At 35.9% G+C, this 22,297-nt stretch overlaps 1 protein-coding gene across 1 annotated transcript in view; it reads left to right on the forward strand.

Annotated features, from left to right (window-relative positions):
- The window catches only part of LOC6643590 (putative neural-cadherin 2), a 30,917-nt gene extending 10,504 nt beyond the window's left edge, over positions 1-20,413 (forward strand). The window contains exons 6-13 of the mRNA XM_047011036.1: positions 3,247-3,667; positions 3,731-4,636; positions 8,307-10,644; positions 10,894-11,064; positions 12,632-12,873; positions 19,293-19,523; positions 19,581-19,754; positions 19,834-20,413. Coding sequence (XP_046866992.1) covers positions 3,247-3,667; positions 3,731-4,636; positions 8,307-10,644; positions 10,894-11,064; positions 12,632-12,873; positions 19,293-19,523; positions 19,581-19,754; positions 19,834-20,111 — 4,761 coding nt within the window. The 3' untranslated portion in view covers positions 20,112-20,413. The remainder of the gene's footprint in view (positions 1-3,246; positions 3,668-3,730; positions 4,637-8,306; positions 10,645-10,893; positions 11,065-12,631; positions 12,874-19,292; positions 19,524-19,580; positions 19,755-19,833) is intronic.
- Positions 20,414-22,297: the final 1,884 nt, after the last annotated feature.

A 22,297-nucleotide genomic window follows, 5' to 3' on the forward strand; every position in this document is an offset into this window, starting at 1 on the left:
ATTAGCTTAGCATATGTCCCATATTAGCTTTGTTTTGTAAAAAAGGTTTGTGTATGGGCTTATATCTGAGGTAAATTAGATTTCACAAACATTTAATTAGAACTACCTATAAAGGGTTTAGAAACATTCAGTTTCTTATGATTTGTAAGTTAAGAGTTATCTTTGTTTTAAGAATAATCGAATGAGTTCTTTGAACAATTAGAACTTAGATTTCCTGTTCTTTTTATAAATACAAACATAAAGCAAATTATTATAATTACCACAAATAAATAACTGAATCTTTAACTTTTTAGTTTTACATCCAAACATATAATTGAATCATTTCTCCAATTTTAATGCACTTTGTAATGAAGAAATAAAAAATAAAATATCAAAAAAGCCAACTTTAGCTGCCCGAAATTATGATATTTAAAGTCAGTTTTTATGTATGTCAACAACAACGAATAAAAAACCTGAAATTAAGACCAAAAAATTTCTAAAGTCAAATAAAGGAGTTTTTTCACAAATTTTGAGGCAAAATTAACACATTTGTATTTGATTTTATACTCCCACTATCCTTCTCTCCATATCTATTATAAAAACTGATCATTTATATCAAATTATTTTATTGAAACTGGTAATAAGCTCTATAAAAAGTTAAGAATTCTTTTCCAGCCCTTTCGCAAAAGTTTATCTATCTGATACATTGAAGTTACATATCTTTTAAATTTTTATCAAAAACCTTTTGATTGCATTCTTAATCACCTTTTGAGATCTTTTTCATAAATTGATTAGACTCAAGTAGAAGATATTGGCACTATCTACGTAATATTACTTTGCCTAATAAACTACTCGATTCAAATTGTTGAATTAACTTTTGTATTCAAAATGTAGCATATTCCATGAAATTATATATCTTTCATTGTAACTTTTTTAGTATACATTGTGTAGAGTTTTTTCTTATCGAGCCGAATAAGCAATTTTTGAAAGAGAAATATTTTTACATGAAACATCACAGTTGCTCACGTATTTTCATTTTTTTTTTTTTTTTTCGTTTTCCCACCATAAACCGGAGAAGCTTGGAAAAATGTTTTCAATATTTTAACACTCGATGAATATTTTTGATTGCTCGCTGGTGGACAAGGCAGTTAAAGGAATGAGTGGTGTGGGGGGCAAGTGTCCTTCCTCTTGGGTGTTTTGTGTCAATTGTGTAAAGCTTTTCGCTGGCATTTTTCGGTGGCGTATGATTAATTTAAAACTGTGTCAAACCACACACAGGCGAACGACATTTAGATGCAGATAAAAAAAAAAAACGAGGAGCGAGAAATACACAGCATATACAAGCTGCTGTCACCGTTGGAATGTCAGCTACATAGACTCCAATTAATTTCAGACAAAGTCCATAAAAACAACGCGGAGTCAAAGTGGTAGCCCTGGCGCCGCATTCTGCATAAAATGTTCAAATGTTGCTTCCCCCGAATCCCTACCGCTAACGCTGCTGCTTCTGCTGCTGGTGGCTTGCTTTATTTGTTTTATTATTGTCAGAACAGGAAAATGGGCGGTGGAACGGGTTGTGGGAGTGTGTGTGGGTGTGGCAGCATGTGGCATTTGTGGTTTTGACGCTCTACAACCGACCAACCACATGTAAATGACATTCGTCGTTCGTTTTTGGGCGCGTGGTTGGTCCGTTCGCATAAAATTGAAAGGAAGCCATGATACGATAGAAAAATGTGGGCACGAGTGGGAAGGTATCGGATGGTTGGGGAAGGATAAAGAGTTAAAATTTGTTGTTGTTTTAGTTTAGTTAGTTTTAGTTAGAGAATGGTATTTAATTTTGTAATTGCAATTGCTTTGCGTGTCACGTGGCAGCAAAATGATTTTTCTACCATCAATTTTTTCCGGTTTCCTCGTGTTTTTTTTTTTGCCTTTAATTGAGCGAATGCCATTTCAAGTTGAACGAATTTCAGCAATCGAATTGAAATGCGGTTGAAACGGCAAAAGTATATCACAGTGTGTGTATGCGTATGTGTGTATGTTTATGTGCAGCATTGCAATTACATTTCTGGTCAAGGTAATCAAACTGAATGTTTAAATAAAAGTGGTAACACGGATCAACGCTTAATCTTTTTACTAGCCATGATAACTGAGGTATATCCTTAACAACTTTTCTACTTAAGAAAAGAGTAAGAGATACATTGAATAATTTACTATAAATCACGTAAAGAAGATTATAACAACCATGCAAAAGAGTCACAGTTTTTCCATTTGAAAACTATTTAAATTTTTCTTATTGAAAAAAGGAAAAATTTCTCAATTTTATGAATACTTACGAAAAATTTTAAGAAGAACTCTAAATAGACAGGACAGCCAGCCAAGGGACATTTATACATAAAATTATAATAATTCGTTACTTGTTTTAAATATACATAGTTAGACACAAAGTTCGAAGAACGGGTGTTTCCATTTAAAGACAACATGTAAAACTTCGATTGATTAAGAGAACTGAGAACCACTTCTTGTTCCCGTTGAAAATACAAACCAAACCAAATTTTTTAAGCCATTAAATATTATAAAAACTTTAGATTGCTAAATAGCAATATTTCAAATATCAATGAATGTCAAAATTTTGTTTTAGACGGCTGAAAAAGGGATCAAATATAAATAGCAAAATCTTTCTTTGAAGCCTTCATGTGCCATATTTAAAGCAGTCATATTCAAGTTTCCAAAATATTCACCTTTGTCCAAAATTGCAGGAAGTTTTAAGATAAAATGGAAACAGTCTTAATGATAATATTGAAAATTTAAAGGAATTTTTACTTTTTACTTATTTGCTGTGATAAGTAGAATAAGTACAATATAAAAAATAAACTTGTTAGAGCAAAGCCAATTCCAATATTGAGTCCTTATTGAATAAGGTAGTTTATTATAACCAAAAATGAAAAGAAATGTTACAAAGAGATAATTTTAATGACATTTTATTGAAATGAAAAGTTTTGCATACCTTATTACTTTATTGCCTTGACATCAGTTTACAAAAGGAGAATACAAAGCAGTCTGGGTCATAATTCAAGATAATTTTCAGCCCACAAGCAAAACACATTGCAATTGATGGCTTTTATTTGTGTGGCATGTAATATTAGACTCTTATATACAGCAGAAGGGCCAATCAGCAAAAGCCAGTTACAGTTTCCTGTAACAAATAATTTGCAAATCAAGCAACGCCTTACCAACAACCTCTCTCTCTCTTTGTTCCGTTTGCTCCTTTAGCCCTTGGACCGTGATCAACCGAATGGACGACCGCAATGGCGTTTTACCGTATTCGCCCAGGATGAGGGCGGTGAAGGACTTGTCGGCTATGCAGACATTCAAGTTAATCTCAAGGACATCAATGACAATGCCCCACAGTTTCCGCAGGGCATTTACTTTGGTAATGTCACCGAGAATGGCACCGCCGGCAGTCCAGTGATGACAATGTCGGCCATCGACTATGACGATCCCAACGAGAGCACCAATGCGAAACTAATCTATTCCATTGAGAAGAATGTCATCGAAGAGGAGACGGGTGCGCCCATCTTTGAAATTGAGCCCGAAACGGGTATCATTAAGACGGCTGTTTGCTGTTTGGATAGAGAGCGTACCCCGGACTACTCCATTCAGGTGGTGGCCATGGATGGTGGTGGACTAAAGGGTGAGTGAATAAATAGCAACAAAGTTGATAGGCAAAACTAAACATTGACAATTTCTTTTTCAGGTACTGGTACCGCCTCCATACGAGTGAGGGATCTCAACGATATGCCACCACAATTCACCAAAGATGAGTGGTTCACCGAGGTGGATGAAACGAATGGCACTTTTATACCCGAGACACCCATTTTGACTGTAACAGTTCAAGATGAGGATGAGACGAATACATTTCAATATAAAGTTGTGCCAAATAGTGGTTTCGGGGCCGATAAATTTGCCATGGTCCGCAATGCCGATGGCACCGGCTCACTGAAGATCATCCAGCCACTCGATTACGAGGATCCATTGCAAAGCAGTGGTTTTCGTTTTCGCATTCAAGTAAACGATAAGGGGGAAGATGATAGTAGTGACAAATATCATGTGGCCTACTCCTGGGTGGTTGTCAAAGTGAGAGATATCAACGATAATGTTCCACGCTTTGAGCGTGATCACATCGAAGTCTCCATCTATGAGGACACCAAAGTTGGCACAATTCTGGAACAATTTCGTGCCACAGATGCCGATCAAGGTGGTCACTCCAAGGTCAACTATAAAATTGTTCGTGCCACAAATCGCCAACGGCAATTCGCCATTAGTAATAAGGGAGCTGTGAGCATTCAAAGGCCATTGGATCGAGAAACTTTGGATCGCCATCATGTGCAAATATTGGCCATCGATGATGGCAATCCAGTGGCACGCACAGCAACGGCCACTCTAACTGTCATTGTCAAGGATGTGAATGATAATGCTCCGACATTTGCCCAGGATTATCGACCCACTTTGCCCGAGAACGTTGAGGGGAGAAAAATAATTGAAATTGCAGCCAAAGATTTGGATGATCGACAGCGGGGCAATGCTGGCCCATTCACATTTCGATTAGATCCTCTAGCAAGCGAAGAGATACGAACTGGTTTTAAAGTGGATTACGATCGAAGTAAGTCAAAATTGAAAAGTATTAAATTAAATGCACATACTTTGTCAAGGATTTGTTATCAATACCTCTCCTTTTTATACATTAAACTAGTTTTGAACTGAAACAAAAAATGCCGCCAAGCTTTAAAATAATTAAGATACGAAAGATTGCTCTTAAACTGACAAATAAAATATCTATTTTAACCATTCTATTAGAAGAAAGTTCAAAATTCATTGGTAAAACTACACAATATATCTTTTATACCTTTCACCAAGCTAACAATCGGTTTCCAATGTCAATTACTCTTTCTTTTCCCAATTATTCATTAAGAACTGAAACTTGGTGCCGATTTTATCTCTCAGCTTTGATGCATTTTTTTGATTGAGTTGCAACTCAAAACCCAATTGGCAATAGGTAATACTGAATAGGACTGTATGGACTTCCATGTGCCTACGTTACAAGTGCCTTTTTGCAAATTGAATGCCTAGATAGACAACATAATCAGCTTTGCATCAATACTTGGCAGTTCTGTCTAAGTTGAGTGTTTGCATTCTTGCTTGATAATAGCTTTAGTTTTACCTTCAACTGAATTTACCCAGGGTAATTGTCAAAAAGTCTGCCTAAATTCACCTAGTAAAGAAGAAATCTGCACTTGATAGCAAACTTTTCCATTGAACTTTGACTGTCGATAACTATTTTTGTTTTTCCTTTTTTTCCATGATTTTATGAAAGGCAATTTGCATTCATAACTAGAAGTCTGCTTAGTTACATGGCAAACACCAACAACAACTTGTCAACTAATCTAGTGCAATTTTGTTAGCCAACCAAGCCGAAACGCAACTTGCGCAAATTTCCTACTAAAGCCAGCAAAAAGTGATGAACCGTTTTCTCGTAACTTTCAGCCACTAACTCAACCATTTCATTCATTCAGTCAACGCAAATGCCGCACAATCAAAATCAAACGCTAAAACCGAAACCAAAGCGATGTTTGCATAGTAATGGTGATTGAATTATGCTTCCCAGACAATCAGCATCATCAGCATTGTTTGTGCCACAGAGTTGGTTAGTTACTCACTCCCAAAAAAGGAAAAAAAAAACAAATGAAACCCAACAGCAAACCATAGAACAATCGAGTCTGACCATCTTTTGGGCCTTTTGTTTTCATTTTGCTCTGGCGATTTTTGTGCTTTCCTCTTCATCAGTCCAGGTTCCCTACCATCTTTTTTGTAGCCATTCCATGAAAGTTATTTGAAACGTACCCAAACAGACGAAAAAAAATTGGATAAAAGAGATTCTGAGCAAAAAAAATTATCCCCTAGTAAATGAAAGAAAATTCGAGGTGTCACTTGAATGCCATCGACTGACATTGACAGGAGAGTTTGTTTCCCCTTCTCTATTTTTTTACTTTTTATTATACTTTCTGTCCTATAGGATAATCGGGTATAATCAAGTTTGCTAAATGTTTGTAACACACAAGATATATTATTAAAAAATTAAGCTGCAATTATTCTTTAATAAAAAATATGTATTTTTTGTTCTTCTTGGGCTTAATATTTCAATCGGGGCAGACATTTGTTTAACAAACATTTAGGTAATCCTTTCTAATAGGATTAGAAATTTGTGAATTTAGAAGCTAAAAGATTGCTACAAATATCTCCAAGTCTATCAGTTTCAGAATATAATAGTTTTCATATTACTAAATATCTAAATGTCGTAGGACTCGTTTATATACTTCACTTCAAATGAAAAGACGTTTGCTATGTAGTCGTTGAAGGAAAATAAAATACTATATTTCTAATTTGATTATAATCGGTCTCTAAGTTATTGATACAGAGTAATAAAAGAGAGTACTGTTCAATAGTTATCTAAAAAGTTCTTTCAAACTGTAGTAAGTCATATAGGGAGCCTGACTGGTAATGGGATATAAATTTTAGTCGAAATGGCAAGCAGAAACTGGGAGATACTTTCAAATCAAAATGGCAAACTCAATTCTTAAAGTAAAAATAAGAAAAATTCTTCTACGGAAATATATTTATTATTCATATAAATATAAAATTCCAAGTCAATAAAGGGCATTTAGAAATCGTTGGCTTGAATTCAATATTTCTCACTTTTTTCAATTTTCAATGCTTAGCCTGTTTGAATTTCAGGGCACATTTTTTGCTCATTGATTTGTTTTTCTTTTTTTTCGATTTTCTCCTTCGTTTTCATTGTTGTTTTTCTTATGGCGCGTGCTTTTGGTTTCAAGTATCGAAAGGACATAAAAAGGAATATTTGCTAAATGCCTTTGCCTGGGTGCGAAACAAATAATTGATTTGAGAACAAAAAAAAAAAAAAGCCGATTAAATTATTTTTCTGGTATCTAAATAAATAATACACGAATGCCAAAGCGACAACAAAAAATGAAAAATCTACATAATGATACAAAATGAACGATATTAATTTGCATAATTACTTAAATGATATGCGTAATTAGTATTTAAAAAACATTTTAGCATTATCCGCAGCACGCATTCGAGGCTGTTTGTCATTTAATGCACTATAAAAGATAAATTTTTAATCAAGCTAATGCATTTAATGTGCTGCTACACTTAATGCTACTATTCACATTCATATTCACATATATCGCTATAATATTCAAATGCACTTTTCCAGTTGTTCTCGTTGCTTTTTTGTCTATTTTGCCCTAGGCGGCAATAAGATGGATGTACATGTACATACATTTATTTATATGTAGGTATATGTTATGCAGTTGGCTTTGAAATTACCCATTCGATGATTAATTATGTGAAAGAGTGCACTTGTCGTATTTAAAAAGACGGAGAGTCGATGGCAAGATATCCTTTAACAAATCGTTGTTTAGATCCTTTCCATGAGACCATGAAATTCTTGATAATATCTGTTATTAGTTTTGGTCAGACCCTAAAAACAAACAAATATCATCACGCATTAAGAATTCTTTAGTAATAGTAGGTATATATTTTGAAAATTTTCTTAATTTTTTGATCTATTTTATTCAACTGTCGCCTTTTTCTAACGAAGCTTAATATTCTCTTTGGTAAGGAAGATCGGAAGGAAGTATCAGTATCAGAAGATACTGATCGCATTTGAAAACTGAAGTGCCTTCAGAAGTAGAAGGATTCTTAGTGTAATAGATCTCTATATATAAATAGAGATCTATATAAATAAATCTCTATATGCTTAAAATAAACATAAATGATGCGATTTTGAGCAGATGGCATACTCATCTAATGCAATATGAAGTTAAATATCCCCTTTTGCTCTAGATAAAGGGTATCAAAATTAGCCACAGCAAAAAAAGTGCTTCAATATGCGTGTCTATTATGTTGTAAAGCATAAAGTAGCAATTAAATTTGCTTTGATTAAAACAGAATGAAGCATTTATTAATACCTAATATATATTAATTGATAAAATAGAATATTCATAAAGGGGTTTTTATTGAAAAATCAGCAAGAACAAAGAATAATTTAGTGGCAAAAATCTTTTATTTATTTTGACCATGTGCAATGATAAAAAAATAATCCTTTTGTTAAAAAAAGTCATAAATGGTCACAGTCGACAATTCAAAAACCAGTCTGTAGTTTAATATGCTTAAATTTAGTGAATATTTAATTAGATTATGGTACTTATATTAATCATTGAATACATTCTTTATCGATGTTCTTACAGGAGGTGACAGTGGCAATGGTGTGGCTATTATATCATCACTGCGATCCTTTGATCGTGAGGTCAAGAAAACCTTTGCTATACCCATTGAAATCAAGGATAATGGTGCTCCAGCTATGACGGGAACAAGTACTCTAATACTAACCATTGGCGATGTGAATGATAATAAAATGCAGGCGGGTAGCAAATCGGTTTTGGTCTACAACTATCAAGGACAATCGCAGGATACTCCCATAGGGAGAGTATATGTGAATGATCCTGATGATTGGGATGTCCCTGATAAGAAATATTATTGGGAGGCTCAGGAGCATCAACGTTTCAAACTAGATACGGATACGGGTATACTAACAATGCGAGCTGGCACACGGCGTGGAAATTACAAATTGAGATTTAAGGTCTATGATCGTGAACACGATCAGGAAGATATACCAGCCAATTTGAGTGTCACGGTAAGAGATATTACTGCTGAGGCAGTGCAGCAAGCTGGTTCCATGCGTTTGGCTCACATAACCGATGAGGATTTCGTGAGAACATGGAATGCCTTAAAAGGAGAAGTGGAACTTTCGAAACTTGAAAGGTTTCGAAATAAACTGGCCGAGCTATTGTACACCGATCGCGAAAATGTTGATGTATTTAGTGTGCAGTTGAACAAAGACTTACCCCATCCGATAACTGATGTTCATTTTGCGGCAAGATCTGCCCATCAGCAGCCCTACTTTAAGGCAGTGCGACTGAATGGCATAGTGCAAATGCATCGCGAGGAGATTGAACAGGATGTGGGCCTCAATATAACCATGGTCAATATCAACGAATGCCTACAGGAGGGAAAAGGTAAATGCGGTTTGAGCTCTTGCACTTCTCGCAGTGAATTGGGCAAACGTCCATACACGGTGAGTGTGAATCGCACCGCTCTGGTGGGTGTTCGCATCGAGATCAGTGCCCAGTGCACATGTCGCGCGAGAAATTTCACAACAACTCAAGACAATAACTCCTACAATTGTCGTACACACTATTGCTACAATGGAGGTCGCTGTGTGGAGACTCGAAATGGTCCCAAATGTGTTGCTTGCCCCGTGGGTTACAATGGTCCACGGTGTCAGCAGTCGACGCGTAGTTTTCGCGGCAATGGATGGGCCTGGTATCCTCCACTGGAACTCTGTACCGAATCCCATTTAAGTCTTGAGTTTATCACTCGACAGGCTGATGGGTTGATCTTGTACAATGGTCCCATTGTGCCACCCAAAATAAAAGATTCAATAGTGAGTGACTTTATAGCCATTGAATTAGAACAGGGTTATCCCAGATTACTGATCGATTTTGGATCTGGTACTTTGGAGTTGCGTGTGAAGACGAAGAAAACTCTAGACGATGGTGTCTGGCATCGTTTGGATATTTTTTGGGATACAGAAAATGTTCGCATGGTTGTGGACTTTTGCCGCTCGGCCATGATCTCCGAAATGGAAGATGGCAGTTCCCCAGAATTCGATGACAATGCCTGTCAGGCACGTGGTCAGATACCACCATTTGCAGAGACTTTGAATGTGAATCAACCATTGCAATTGGGCGGCTTGTATAGACAATATTTCGATCAGACTTTATACAATTGGCAGTACGCCTTCACTTCCAAAGGTTTCGACGGATGCATTCGAAACTTGATACACAATTCAGAGCATTATGATTTGGCCTTTCCTGCCCTAGCCCGAAACAGCTATCCCTCGTGTCCGCAAACGGACGAGGTCTGCCTGAAAACCGAACACACGGCACGCTGTTGGGAGCACGGCAATTGTGTGGCAAGTATGGTGCAAGCCAAATGTCATTGTCAACCCGGCTGGATGGGTCCAGGTTGCAACGTTCCCACCATTCCAACCACTTTCAAGCCACAGAGCTATGTGAAATTTGCTCTAAGCTTCGAACCGGATCGATTTAGTACTCAGCTTCAGCTACGTTTTCGTACCCGCGAACAGAGTGGTGAACTATTTCGCGTCAGCGATCAACATCAACGGGAATATGCCATATTGGAGCTTAGACGCGGCCATCTGCAGTTTCGTTATAATCTAAATTCGTTGAGAAATGAAGAGCAACTTCTGGGCTTGACATCCATTTCTGTCAATGATGGGCAATGGCACGTGATACGCATTAGTCGCTATGGTTCAGCTGCTCTTATGGAGCTCGATGGAGGCGAGTCACGTCGTTACAATGAATCCTTTCACTACGTAGGCCATCAATGGTTGAGCATTGATAAGCAGGAGGGCGTCTATGCTGGAGGCAAGGCAGAATATACGGGCGTCAAAACGTTTGAGGTGCAATCGGATTTCCAAAAAAGCTGTCTCGACGATATCAGGTAAGCAATGAGAAAGCAACCGAGGTTTTATTAAATTTATAATGGATCTCTTAGTAGTTGCATTTAATATTTCTTGAGTCATAGATGTTTAAGCTATTTAACAATAGTTGAAAAAAACTTTTTTTTCCTTTATGTCACAAAGTGGTTTTTTCGGGTAATAATTATCTTCTTTGCTATTCTCCATAATTTTGCTTTTATCCTTTAAATGCTCGCTTTAAATGTAATCACTTTTCTATTGAACATTTTCAGATTGGATGGCAAACATTTGCCTTTACCGCCGGCCATGAATGGCACCCAATGGGGTCAGGCCACAATGGCTAGAAATTTGGAGCGTAATTGTCCATCGAATAGGCCATGCTCCAATGTCATCTGTCCGGATCCGTTCGATTGTGTTGATTTATGGAATGAATATGAGTGCACGTAAGTGGAAAGCACAACATGTATATATATTTTTTTTTTCAAAACAAAATAATGCCATACACAACGATGGTAAAGTGACTTCGTGGACATCAACAAATTGACTATGCAAAGATGGCGAGTACCGATAGAGTAGGGAGGAAAATGAGGGAAATGCAAAACAAATAATATCAATTGTCATCCATGACTCTTGATCCTAGACACAGTTTCTGCTGGTGCCATTTGCACTACATACCTCCACATATCTACACTTACTCACACTCAGACACATTTTCCACATCATTAGTTTTGCCAAGTGACTCCATTTGAGCCACAGACGACAGGAGCAGAAGCAGCATCAGGAGCAGCAGGACACCCAATCTCTGCATCATGTCATCTAGGTACCAGAAGCCCCCACACTGTGAGGTGCTTCTCGCTCCATTTGCTAGAGCCATTATAAAGCAAAATGGGTGGAACGAGTGGGCAGGTTAGCTTGGTTCTGTCATTTCTCTTTTACCTCCTGGTAACACGTGTTCGAGAGTCGTTGGTTTTCTTTTCGTTCGTATTATTTTTTTTTCCATTTTATTTTTTATAAATTTAAATAGTGACACAGATATTCTGCTGCTCCTTCTTCTCCTCTGTCCTGCTCCCGGTCTACCCAAACCCTCCTTCAGGTGTCGACGTGTCATAAATTATGCTTACTTTAGCCTCAATTTGAATTTTATTATAAGTAGAAGATGAAGAAGCTGCTGACGGGCTTCTGGAATTTGTGTCACTTGGCGTCGACTCAATTCGAATACGAATATTGACCCAAATATGAATGAAGGTGAATAGGAAAAGTATGTTTGCACATTTACCTTTTTCCCTTTATTTTAAACGCATTAAAGACGTAACAGGAACCGGAAAATTAGAAAATAATGAATCGAACTGATAAATCAATCGACTAAAGGCAGAAATGTTACCATGTCGAGGTCAACGAGATTAAACGATTAAACGAGATTGAATAATCAAAGCTGATGATGGAATCTATTTACATGAAAGTGTCCGCAACTATAATGATTAATAAATATGATATTTTGCTGCTTACTCAATAATCTAAATAGTTTTATATTTTTTCATTCATTCTTTTGCAAAATATTTGAGTAATCGCGTCGTTGAGATCAACTAAGATTACCGATGCAAATTAAAAAGTATTGTTACTTTTTATGATAAAACATTTATCTTTATAGAAAACTCCACAAATTTCAATCTACCATTAGCCGACATTGGAGTTTACCAAATTTTAAGACTCTTAAATCTTTTATAGCTACCATTATAGATATATAAGAGAGATAACAGACCAATAATGATTTTAACAAAATAATGGATTCCGTTTTCGGGGGTGAAGCACTTATAATACTTTGAAGTCGTATCGACGTGACATTACTAAATCTTAATAACTTTACTTTATTTCTGAACATCATTCTAGGGTTTTCCTTTTACCGTTTAACTTCATTCATTTTGAGTTGAAAAAAATTAAACGGCAAATGCTAGCAAATGTGATGAAAATGACAACTAACAAGTTTTCTCTCGTTCATCCACCTCATTACAGTTGCAGCGAAGGACGTATTATGTCAACAGATTCCAAGGGATGTGTCGATCGGAATGAATGTCTGGATATGCCATGCCTGAATGGGGCCACATGCATCAATCTGGAGCCGCGGTTACGTTATCGTTGCATTTGCCCCGAGGGCTACTGGGGCGAAAACTGTGAGCTAGTCCAGGAGGGCCAACGTTTGAAGCTAAGCATGGGTGCACTTGGAGCAATATTCGTTTGCCTGATTATCATATTGAGTGAGTACAACATAGATAGCTACATCTATTGTCTATGTGTGTGTGTATGTGTCCATTAAGCGGCTTAAGCTCAAAGCGCACAAATTCTTTTCTTTCACCACGTTTTCACCATGTTTTCGCCAACTGTTTTTACATGTAAATGCAATTTACAGTAGGTACCACCCCCACCGCCCAGACACAACATACACACACATGCATATATAACTATGTAAGAGTTAGTGGTGGCTCGTTCCGCGGTCCACTATGCCATTCGGTGTTCCGGGCTCTCACATGAATTTTGAACAACATAAAGTGGATACAATTCTTCTTTGTTTGTTTTGCTTGCTTCTTGTTTTTCACACCCAGACAAGGCCAATTTGTTGAAAATGGCGCAAATGGTAAAACATGCAACAACAACAAAAAAAAATAAGTGCCCGAGAATTAAACAATTTATCACAATTCATTTTTGCATATGTTTAAAGAAAAATTTATAGGTACAGAAATAAGAAAGAAATATTTCTTATATGGAATAGGATGAACTACTGCTGATACTAGAGCAGGAAAAAGTATTTATTTATTATTATAATCTGAGGCTTCGAAGGCATTCCCTCTACTCTTCCTCCAACATACTGGTAATGGCTTTCACAGTGCACAAGTATTTATTTACAAATTCTCCCTCTTCATTATTTATTTAAAACATTATAAATACATTTTTCTATCTAAAACCACTAACCATAGAACACATAGATGGGACAAACTCATGATTTTTTGATTGCAAACGCTAGCCTAGTCATGGAACCCCAGAGAACTTCGGGAAAACCCGAACGCTCTCACTCTCAATGAGAGCGTAAAATGGGGAGAGGGCAAAGCAGCTACGAAAAAATTTCAGTCTAGCACAGACTACCGAACGACGAAGGCAGGCCTACGTCGCTTGTGATTTCGTTCTGTCTATGTATGTGTACACTCGTCGGTACATGCTCAGGCTTCGTAGTGTGTGTGTGACGTGAAGTTGTACAACATCGCATTTCAATAGCTCGCTCGACCAAAATTTTTCATTTTCGACAAAACAGCGGCAATGCGAATAGGATATGCCCCTGTCGAAAGAATACACTCTATCGGCACAGCCACCGGGATACATACGTAGCTGATGCCAATATTTCTTGATATTCTTTCGACAGGGGCATATCCTATTCGCATTGCCGCTGTTTTGTCGAAAATGAAAAATTTTGGTCGAGCGAGCTATTGAAATGCGATGTTGTACAACTTCACGTCACACACACACTACGAAGCCTGAGCATGTACCGACGAGTGTACACATACATAGACAGAACGAAATCACAAGCGACGTAGGCCTGCCTTCGTCGTTCGGTAGTCTGTGCTAGACTGAAATTTTTTCGTAGCTGCTTTGCCCTCTCCCCATTTTACGCTCTCATTGAGAGTGAGAGCGTTCGGGTTTTCCCGAAGTTCTCTGGGGTTCCATGACTAGGCTAGCGTTTGCAATCAAAAAATCATGAGTTTGTCCCATCTATGTGTTCTATGGTTAGTGCTAAAACTCTAAATGTTTATCAAATGCTAGTGTAGTAAGAAAAGATAGTACTTAAGTACATCACAATATTCGTCGGTTATTTAAAAATTACACCGAAATTACATAGATTACTTGGTTGTTTCAATTCTAAGATTCCAATTGAATATTTTCCATTATTTCTAGAGAAAAATGGCTCAAAACCACTTAACCATGAAACCGCTTCTTTAAATAAAGCCGAAATTCTCTAAAAGATTTATGTCATGCCCATTTAATATGGCTAAATCTAAACAAAACTGTCCACCATTTGACAAGAAGGCAAATAGAAATGCGGAGAGGAAAAAATTGGCAAAAAAAAAAAGAAAACTCAACGAAGACTTTTCATGCATTTTCAACTATTTCGCGTTGGACAGAAATTTTCAGAGGGGCCACTTAATGGATTTTACCCAAACGAGTTGTTAAGTGGCTTTGGCCATTTGGATAGATACATATTTCTTTTTGTTGTTCAATGCAAATGCGTTTTGCTCTCTTTCTCTCGCTCCCTAGTTTCGATTCTCTTACTCTCTCTCTCTCTTATCTCGTGTTGTATGTACCACACGCACTTTAGTCTAGAGGATTTTGAAAGGATTTTCAATTAGCGCAAACCATTTTGAAATTTTTTTTTCCTTTTGTCACTTTCATTTTTAGGCAATTTATTTTTGGACGTTGATTTATCTATAAAAAAGAAAAAAATGTGTCGAAAAACGCGAATGTTGGCTTAAAGTTGCCTAAGTAAAAAGTAAACCTTAAGCTAATTAGTCGCTGTTAAGCTAGCTAATTACACACAGTTGCCTCTGGCAAACGGCACAGATGTGGAATGAGATGTGGCAATAAGAGGAAAGAAGGAAAACAAAGGCAGCAGAAAATGCACATAAAATTGCTAAACCGCAAAATAGGCGCAATAAATAAAACCACAGACAATTCTTCTTTTCCATTTTATGAAGTGAAAGAACCATATCTATACCCTGGATTAAGGGTAGATTATTTGCAGAGTTGTCCAATTAGGAGAAGATGTTTGTAATCATCTTTTTTTTCTAATTCTTACAATACTTTCTTGTTATATTCTATTTCACTTAAAAAGCTCTTTAACTGTAAGCTTTGAAAAGGACTGCTAAATGTAATAGGAACACCTTCTTCTTTAATGTTTTTATAAGGACTACCAATATAACTAATAAAAACTCAGATGTTAATCATTTTGATATACAAACAGGAATATGAGCAATAACCAAGTAAAAGTGGCGTAGTAATCGAAGTCGCATGTTTTAATTTTTAAAAGGTATTCCCCTTATTTATACCGCAGAGAGAAGGCAATCACCAAGTGTCAACAAGTGAAAGGGCAAAAAATCTCCTAAAAATTACCACGACGCATATGAAGCATTAGAAGGAACCAAAAACTGCTTAGAATTTAAATTTAACAGCAATGTTTAGGCTATAATACCATGACTAGCCAAGGTGCACTTCAATTTATTTGACTGATAAACAATATCTTCCACAGAAATTGGTCAAATTTCTATCATATATTAATATTACAATAATTTGTTTAAATTCAAAATCATAAGAAAACTGTTAGCAGGATTATCAAATCATTTTCTCTTTTCGAGACTAAAAGATTAAAAACGAAACGCTTTTCCACTAAAATTGAGATTCTTGACTTAACTAGATTAAAACTTGCTCTAAGAGGTTTGTCAAAATGCCATAATTAGTTTTAAAGGAAGATAAATATAGTATGCAATAGGCACAATTGCAAGGATATCTAAGCGTCGTTCTATCAAAATCTCACAGTTATCTTTTTTGTTCTGTTTGCACAGCAGACAAAACATAAAATCTGACAGGAACTGTTGTGGCCTTAAAGAGGCAACAACAACAAAAGCAGCAGCAGCTAACAAAAAAATGAAACTAAATAATTATCTAACATTATTTACAGTCAACGCTTTTGCCTCCCACTCTCTCTCTATCTCTCCCGCTCATTTCGTTGCCTTTGTAATCTTAGAATCGCTGAACTGTATTTTAGCATAAAATTTCAAGTGGTACATCAACAACAAAAAACACAAAAATATGTACATATATATACATACAAACAAAAATAGCACTGAAAACTTCTTTTTTTCTTCCCCTGCTTCTCCTCATCTACTGACCTGACCTCTTCGGTCATCAAGTTCAGTAAGCAGCAAAGAACAAAAAACAACACGAGTCTCAAAAAAAGCAAGAAAAAAAATAGTCAAGTTTATAGTTAAGTGTAAACAAAAGCTAACTAAAAGGACCATGGCTTTTGTTCTTGCTACCAGAAAATTTTTGTAGTTGTTTGGTAATATGTAGGTTAGTTAAGAAAATAAAAACAAAAAAAAAACGAGAAAGAAAGCATCATGCTGGCCCCCTCCTGCAAATATCCAGCAGCCGAGGAGGGTGAAGAATAATGGGGACGGGGGGCTGGGGGTATGAGTTTTTTGTACATACTCACTTAGGGCCATGTTGATTAAAGATTGATGGATGAATAGCAAAAATGGCCATGGCAAGAAAAATCCTAGTTTAATTTAAAGAAAAAAAATGTATTTTTAAATTCCATAAAACTTGTTAACTTTTATATAAAAGAGCATAAGAGAAACTGAATAAGACTTATAAAAAGAAGGTAAAAATTGCGTAGAAAAGTTTTTAATACCTAGATGAAATAATTTACTACTATTTTCTGTACATTTGGTCTCTTTGGATAAGTTCTCATCATTTTTATTATCGTTAACATCAGGTTTCTAAATATTTGTTTGAAATTGTTGTAATTTTGTACTTTTAATTTGCACTTGTTGGGCCAGAACAAACGAAATACTTTTGGCCCATTAATAAAACGAGCAACCAAACAAAACAACAAAAAGAAACCTTGTGGCCAAGGATAATTTAAAAACTTTTCGTTTGGCCTGCAAGAGACAAATTTAATGCACTTTACAATGTGTCCGGGGTTAACCTCGTTGTGTCTCAAAGGGCGGGATGCGGGCAAAAAGAACTGATAATGAAGTATTTTTGGGTTTGGTTTTGTTTCTATTACCCGTTGGCGGACGGCTGAAGGCAAATAGATAGAACTTTACTTTGTTACAACCACGTCTCGGTGTAGTTAGTAGTAGTTATAGTTTTTTTTTTTCTGTGTTTTTGTAGTTTTGTAATTGTTGCATTAAAGTTTCCCAACAAGAATTGAGACGCACAGTGTAGGAGAAGTTGAAGTGGCCATGGAGACACATACATAGATACTTACATAAGAAAAACATTCAGTGTGAGTCACAAAAAGGGAGACGATGAGGAAGTAAGCGGATTACCCGAGACCAAAAACAGAGACCAGGCCACATTCACATAGCCGTTTCTAGTCTGGTTCTCTGCCCTATTCGAAATGTGCATTTCAAGTGTTGTCTAGTCGTAAAAGTTGTCAAGTTTCAGTTGCTTGTTCGACTTCGACTTGAGAATTTTGTTCTCTTTCTTTGACTCTCTCTCTCTCTCTCTATTTCTTTTCTTTTTGTAGCCCTTTTTGCCGAGGACTTTAGTTTACTTAAGTAGCATAAAGTTATTAATAAGTTTTATGCTTTTCCAACATATTCTGGGGGCTTTCACTTGGTCTCTCCCTCTTTTACTTTTAGTCAGTCTCTCTCTCTCTCTTTCTCCTTCTGTTTTTCGTGTAAACAAGTTGAGCCAAAGAAAAAGATGAGAAAAAAAACAGGAAGTAGACTTGCATTTTATCATTTGCGCTTCAGTTGACAGGAATATTAACTTTGGCCCTAGCAAACATTGCTAAGTAAAAATAATTAAAACTCTTCTGTCTCACAGTTGCTGCAAATGACTTTGGCTTTTAAGTTCTCTCTGCGAGTCTTTTTTTCTGTTTTTTTTTTATGTTGGTTTGGTTTTTTGGCTTAAGCGGATTCATTAGTTTCTATAAATGCCAGCTGCCTGCCTGAAGGAGTCATGGGGGAAGGGGGGCTAGCTTTCACTCAACATTGCCTTTTGGTCTAGTTAAGTTCATTAATAAAATGCAAGTGAAGTTTCCTTGTCTATTATTAACTTAAATATTTTGTTTTAGGTAACTTGATCGCTGTTCTCTTGCTCCTCTTTTCTCTTTCTTCTTATTCTTCTCAGTTTTCTTGGCCTAAAAACATTTTTCTTTTTATTTAATTACCTTCATTAAATGTAAATGGAGTTGTTTCTGTTTTTGTTTCAACTGCTGTTGTTACAGAGCTCCTTCTCTGACAGTTAACAGACTTCAGGGCTCCGCACTTGGTACAGTGGCTCTTTCGGCTTCTTCTCCTCCCCCTATCCATAGATATTTATTTACGCAATTTTTTTTGTACGTTGTTCTTTTTTGTTTTGTTTTGTTTTTAAGGAGCGCAGTGCACAGGTTCAGTTTAATAGGCTCGTGTTGGCTTCCATTAGCGTTTAAGTGGTTGAAGCTGGAGTGGAGTGGTTGGCCATATCTATTGTAACAATGGTTCAAGGCAAATTAGATGAAATTATCCAAATGGAAATTCGAGAATGACTAGCTAAATGATATTCCAGGCAATGAAATTGAAAATAACAAAAGTTATTTCCTTCAAAAGAAATTGCTTTGTGAGTACTATGACTACAAGAAGGGATAGAAAGTGTCAAGAATGGGTTATGAGTCAATTGAAAAATTTGCCCTTATAGCACTTAGCAATCATTAAAGTCCTGTAGAATATATCCGAGCTGTAGAATATGATAAACTACTGTGATGATCTGCAATACCAGAAGTACCTAAATTTGTAGATTATATGTTTTGAGTTTTTCTTCGAAAATGTATAGCTTTAAAATTAACCTAGTTATCAATTTATCACACCAAGTCTAAAAGGTCACACTAACACTAAATTGCATTTGTTTATATTTTTTGTTGCAGTCCTTGCCCTGATTTTTGTTCTGTACAATCGCAAACGCAAAACGACCAAAAAGAAGAAACGCTCCGGTCCCGAGAAGGATGTACGTGAAACTGTCATCAGCTATGAGGATGAGGGTGGCGGTGAAGATGATATGACTGCATTCGACATAACCCCATTACAAATACCAATCAGTGCACAAGGTGGTGGATCCATGCCACCCGATATAGCCACTTGCAAGATGCCCATTATTTGTGAGTCAAGTCTATCGATGAAATTGAAAATTATGTTAATTCCAACTTTAATTGTAGACCCTGTGATGACATTGCTGCCACCGGGTCAAGAGTTGAATGTGGCCTATCTGATGGAGGAGCGTAAAGTGCGCATGGATAAAGATGTGAATGCTCCGCCCTTCGATGACCTAAGAAACTTCACCTTTGAGGGCAGCGGCAGCATAGCCGAATCGCTCAGCTCATTGGCATCAGGTGGGTTAATGAACGAATATCGTTTTCGTTTCCTTTAGATTAGCCCCTTTTACTAATACAAAGTTCTCAATTGCAACAGGCACCGATGATGAGAATCAAGACTTTAACTATTTACAAAATTGGGGTCCACGTTTCAATGCTTTGGCCGCGATGTACGTGCAGGATAAGACGAAAGTCAAACAGCAGCAGCAGGATGCAGCCGCAGCAGGATCCGGAGCAGCAGCAATAGGGGCAGCTTCAACATCCTCAGACAATGTCCTTTCTGTGGTGGCGATGGGCAGTGGTGCTGGGCCCGGTGGTGGTGGAGGTGGTGTCAGAACATCTGAAAAACTAGATGAAACTAAACTTGTATTATAAGAAACATAAGAAACTCAAAAAAAAAAAAATAGTTGACCTAAGTTGTAGTTTAAAAAAAAAAAAATTATAATGTGTATGTAATTTAAATGTGCATTTCTCCAACCCAATGTATGTAAGTATATTATATCGTAATAATGTATGTCTGTGTGTGAGTTTTTAGTGTTTAAACAATGACTTAAATAGAGCCAATTTAGTATTAAGTTATCGTTGTAAGAACTAGCGAATCTTTTCCCCTGATGCAACATCAAAAGTATTCTATAAAATATATCTAAACCATTTTACTAAGTTCCTCTTCCCGTAACTTTCAGCTATAGTATTACATACTTTTTGAATAATAACTCTATAATATAGAGTTATCATTTTACATTTCCTCAAATACTTCTTGAGCTTCATCTTGTTCGCAAGATATTTCTCTACTCTGAAAATGGAAATGGTAAAAATAAGTGGCATATTTAAAATTTTTTTTACAATTTAATTATAACTATCAATTTTGTTGTTTGAGAAAACTTACGTTTTTAATATTTATGATTTGGTCTAAACATTCTACATTTTGTTTTACTATGCGTTAATTGTGATTTAGATTCGAACGTAATGATATCTGTTCTTATATGCATCTCCGAAATAGAGTATTAATGAACATCGCCAAACACGATTTTCTTTTAACAGTCCCATATTCTCAATCTGCACGATTGAATATATCGGTTTTGGTTGAATTCAATTTTCAACCCATTTTGGTTATCCTTGCTCCTTAAAAGGCAATTGGCACTCCGGGAACACTATGATATACGACCATCCGTTCATTTAGTTACTGTTGAAGGGTTCGAATATCAGGCAAACGAATACAAGGAAGAAAGAGCTATGCCCGAGTTTTTGGCAATAGAGTGATAAATTCACACAGAACTTATAATTGCCTAATTCATCTTATTCTACCAATAATATGTTTTCCTTAGCATCTCCAGAAGTCTATGGACGTAACCCCTTATTTGGTATGTAACGCTGTCTCGTTTATCGAGGATTCCATTGACACGGTGTTTCTTAGGAACTTAGACCCTGTGTTAAGTTGCTTTTGTCTATTGAAATGATTTTGAAACACCTCATGCAAGGCACCAAGTCGCTTAACTGAAGAGGGTTTAGAAATTTTTGAATATATTTTTTACCACGGTAAACAAAATTCTGAAATTTGAAAAAAAAATCATTTTCTTATATTTTGTTTTTGTGAAAATATATTTGCTATATCTATAATATAAATTTGAATTGAGAAAATATTACATATATTTAGTCAAAATTTCCTTTCTTTTAATTTATTTTTGTTTGTTTCATTAATTTTTTTAATTTAAAATTAATTTGTTTTAGCGATTTCACTTCACTATAATTTCATTACCTTAATTTAATTTAAATATTTCATTAAAATAATTACAAAAAAAATTTTTTAATAAAAAAAGAAATTTTTATCAAATTTTCAAACAGATGCTCAGTTTCTCAGTTCTCAATGTGTTTTCTTATTCTTATTCCATGAGCAAAGGAAGTTCCATTTATTTATTCAGTAGTGAATTTTGTCATCTCTAATAATTGCTCAAAAGAGTTTTTCTTATTTTCTACTTAATTTTGTTTAACAGACTTTTCAAACAAACTTTTCCCTGAAACAAACTAAAAAATTTGTCAAACTGAACCAACTATAAAAATCAAATAAAAAGAATTAACATAAATCGTATAAAACTATATACATACAAACGAATATATATATGTGTATATGCGATATATAAAATTTAAGTTACTAAAGTAAAAAAAAATTGAAGAAAAAAAAGAGTTTATAAAACTTGCTACACTTAAACAAAAAAAAGAAAAAACAAGAGCCACCCTGTATAAATATGACATTAACTTTAGCACGTAAGTTAAACTAAACTAAAAAATGTACCCATCCTATTCCCCTTCCTTCCCCGCTAAACTAACTAACTGAAACAAGCAAAAAAAAACAAAAAAAGAGAAGCCAAAAAAATTAAGAGCAGACAAAAAATGGAGCAAAAATGTTTAATGTTGCCACCAACAGAAAGAGACGTGTCCGATTGCCACCTGAAAATGCATACATACCTTTCTTCTTACTCTGCAAGTCCCCACCCCATCCATTAAGCCCCTTCACTCCTCTTCACGTGGATCTACCTACCACACAAAAAAAGTTTACAACTTTC

This window comes from Drosophila willistoni (genome assembly GCF_018902025.1).
Source record: "Drosophila willistoni isolate 14030-0811.24 chromosome 2R unlocalized genomic scaffold, UCI_dwil_1.1 Seg200, whole genome shotgun sequence".
Taxonomy (NCBI): domain Eukaryota; kingdom Metazoa; phylum Arthropoda; class Insecta; order Diptera; family Drosophilidae; genus Drosophila; species Drosophila willistoni.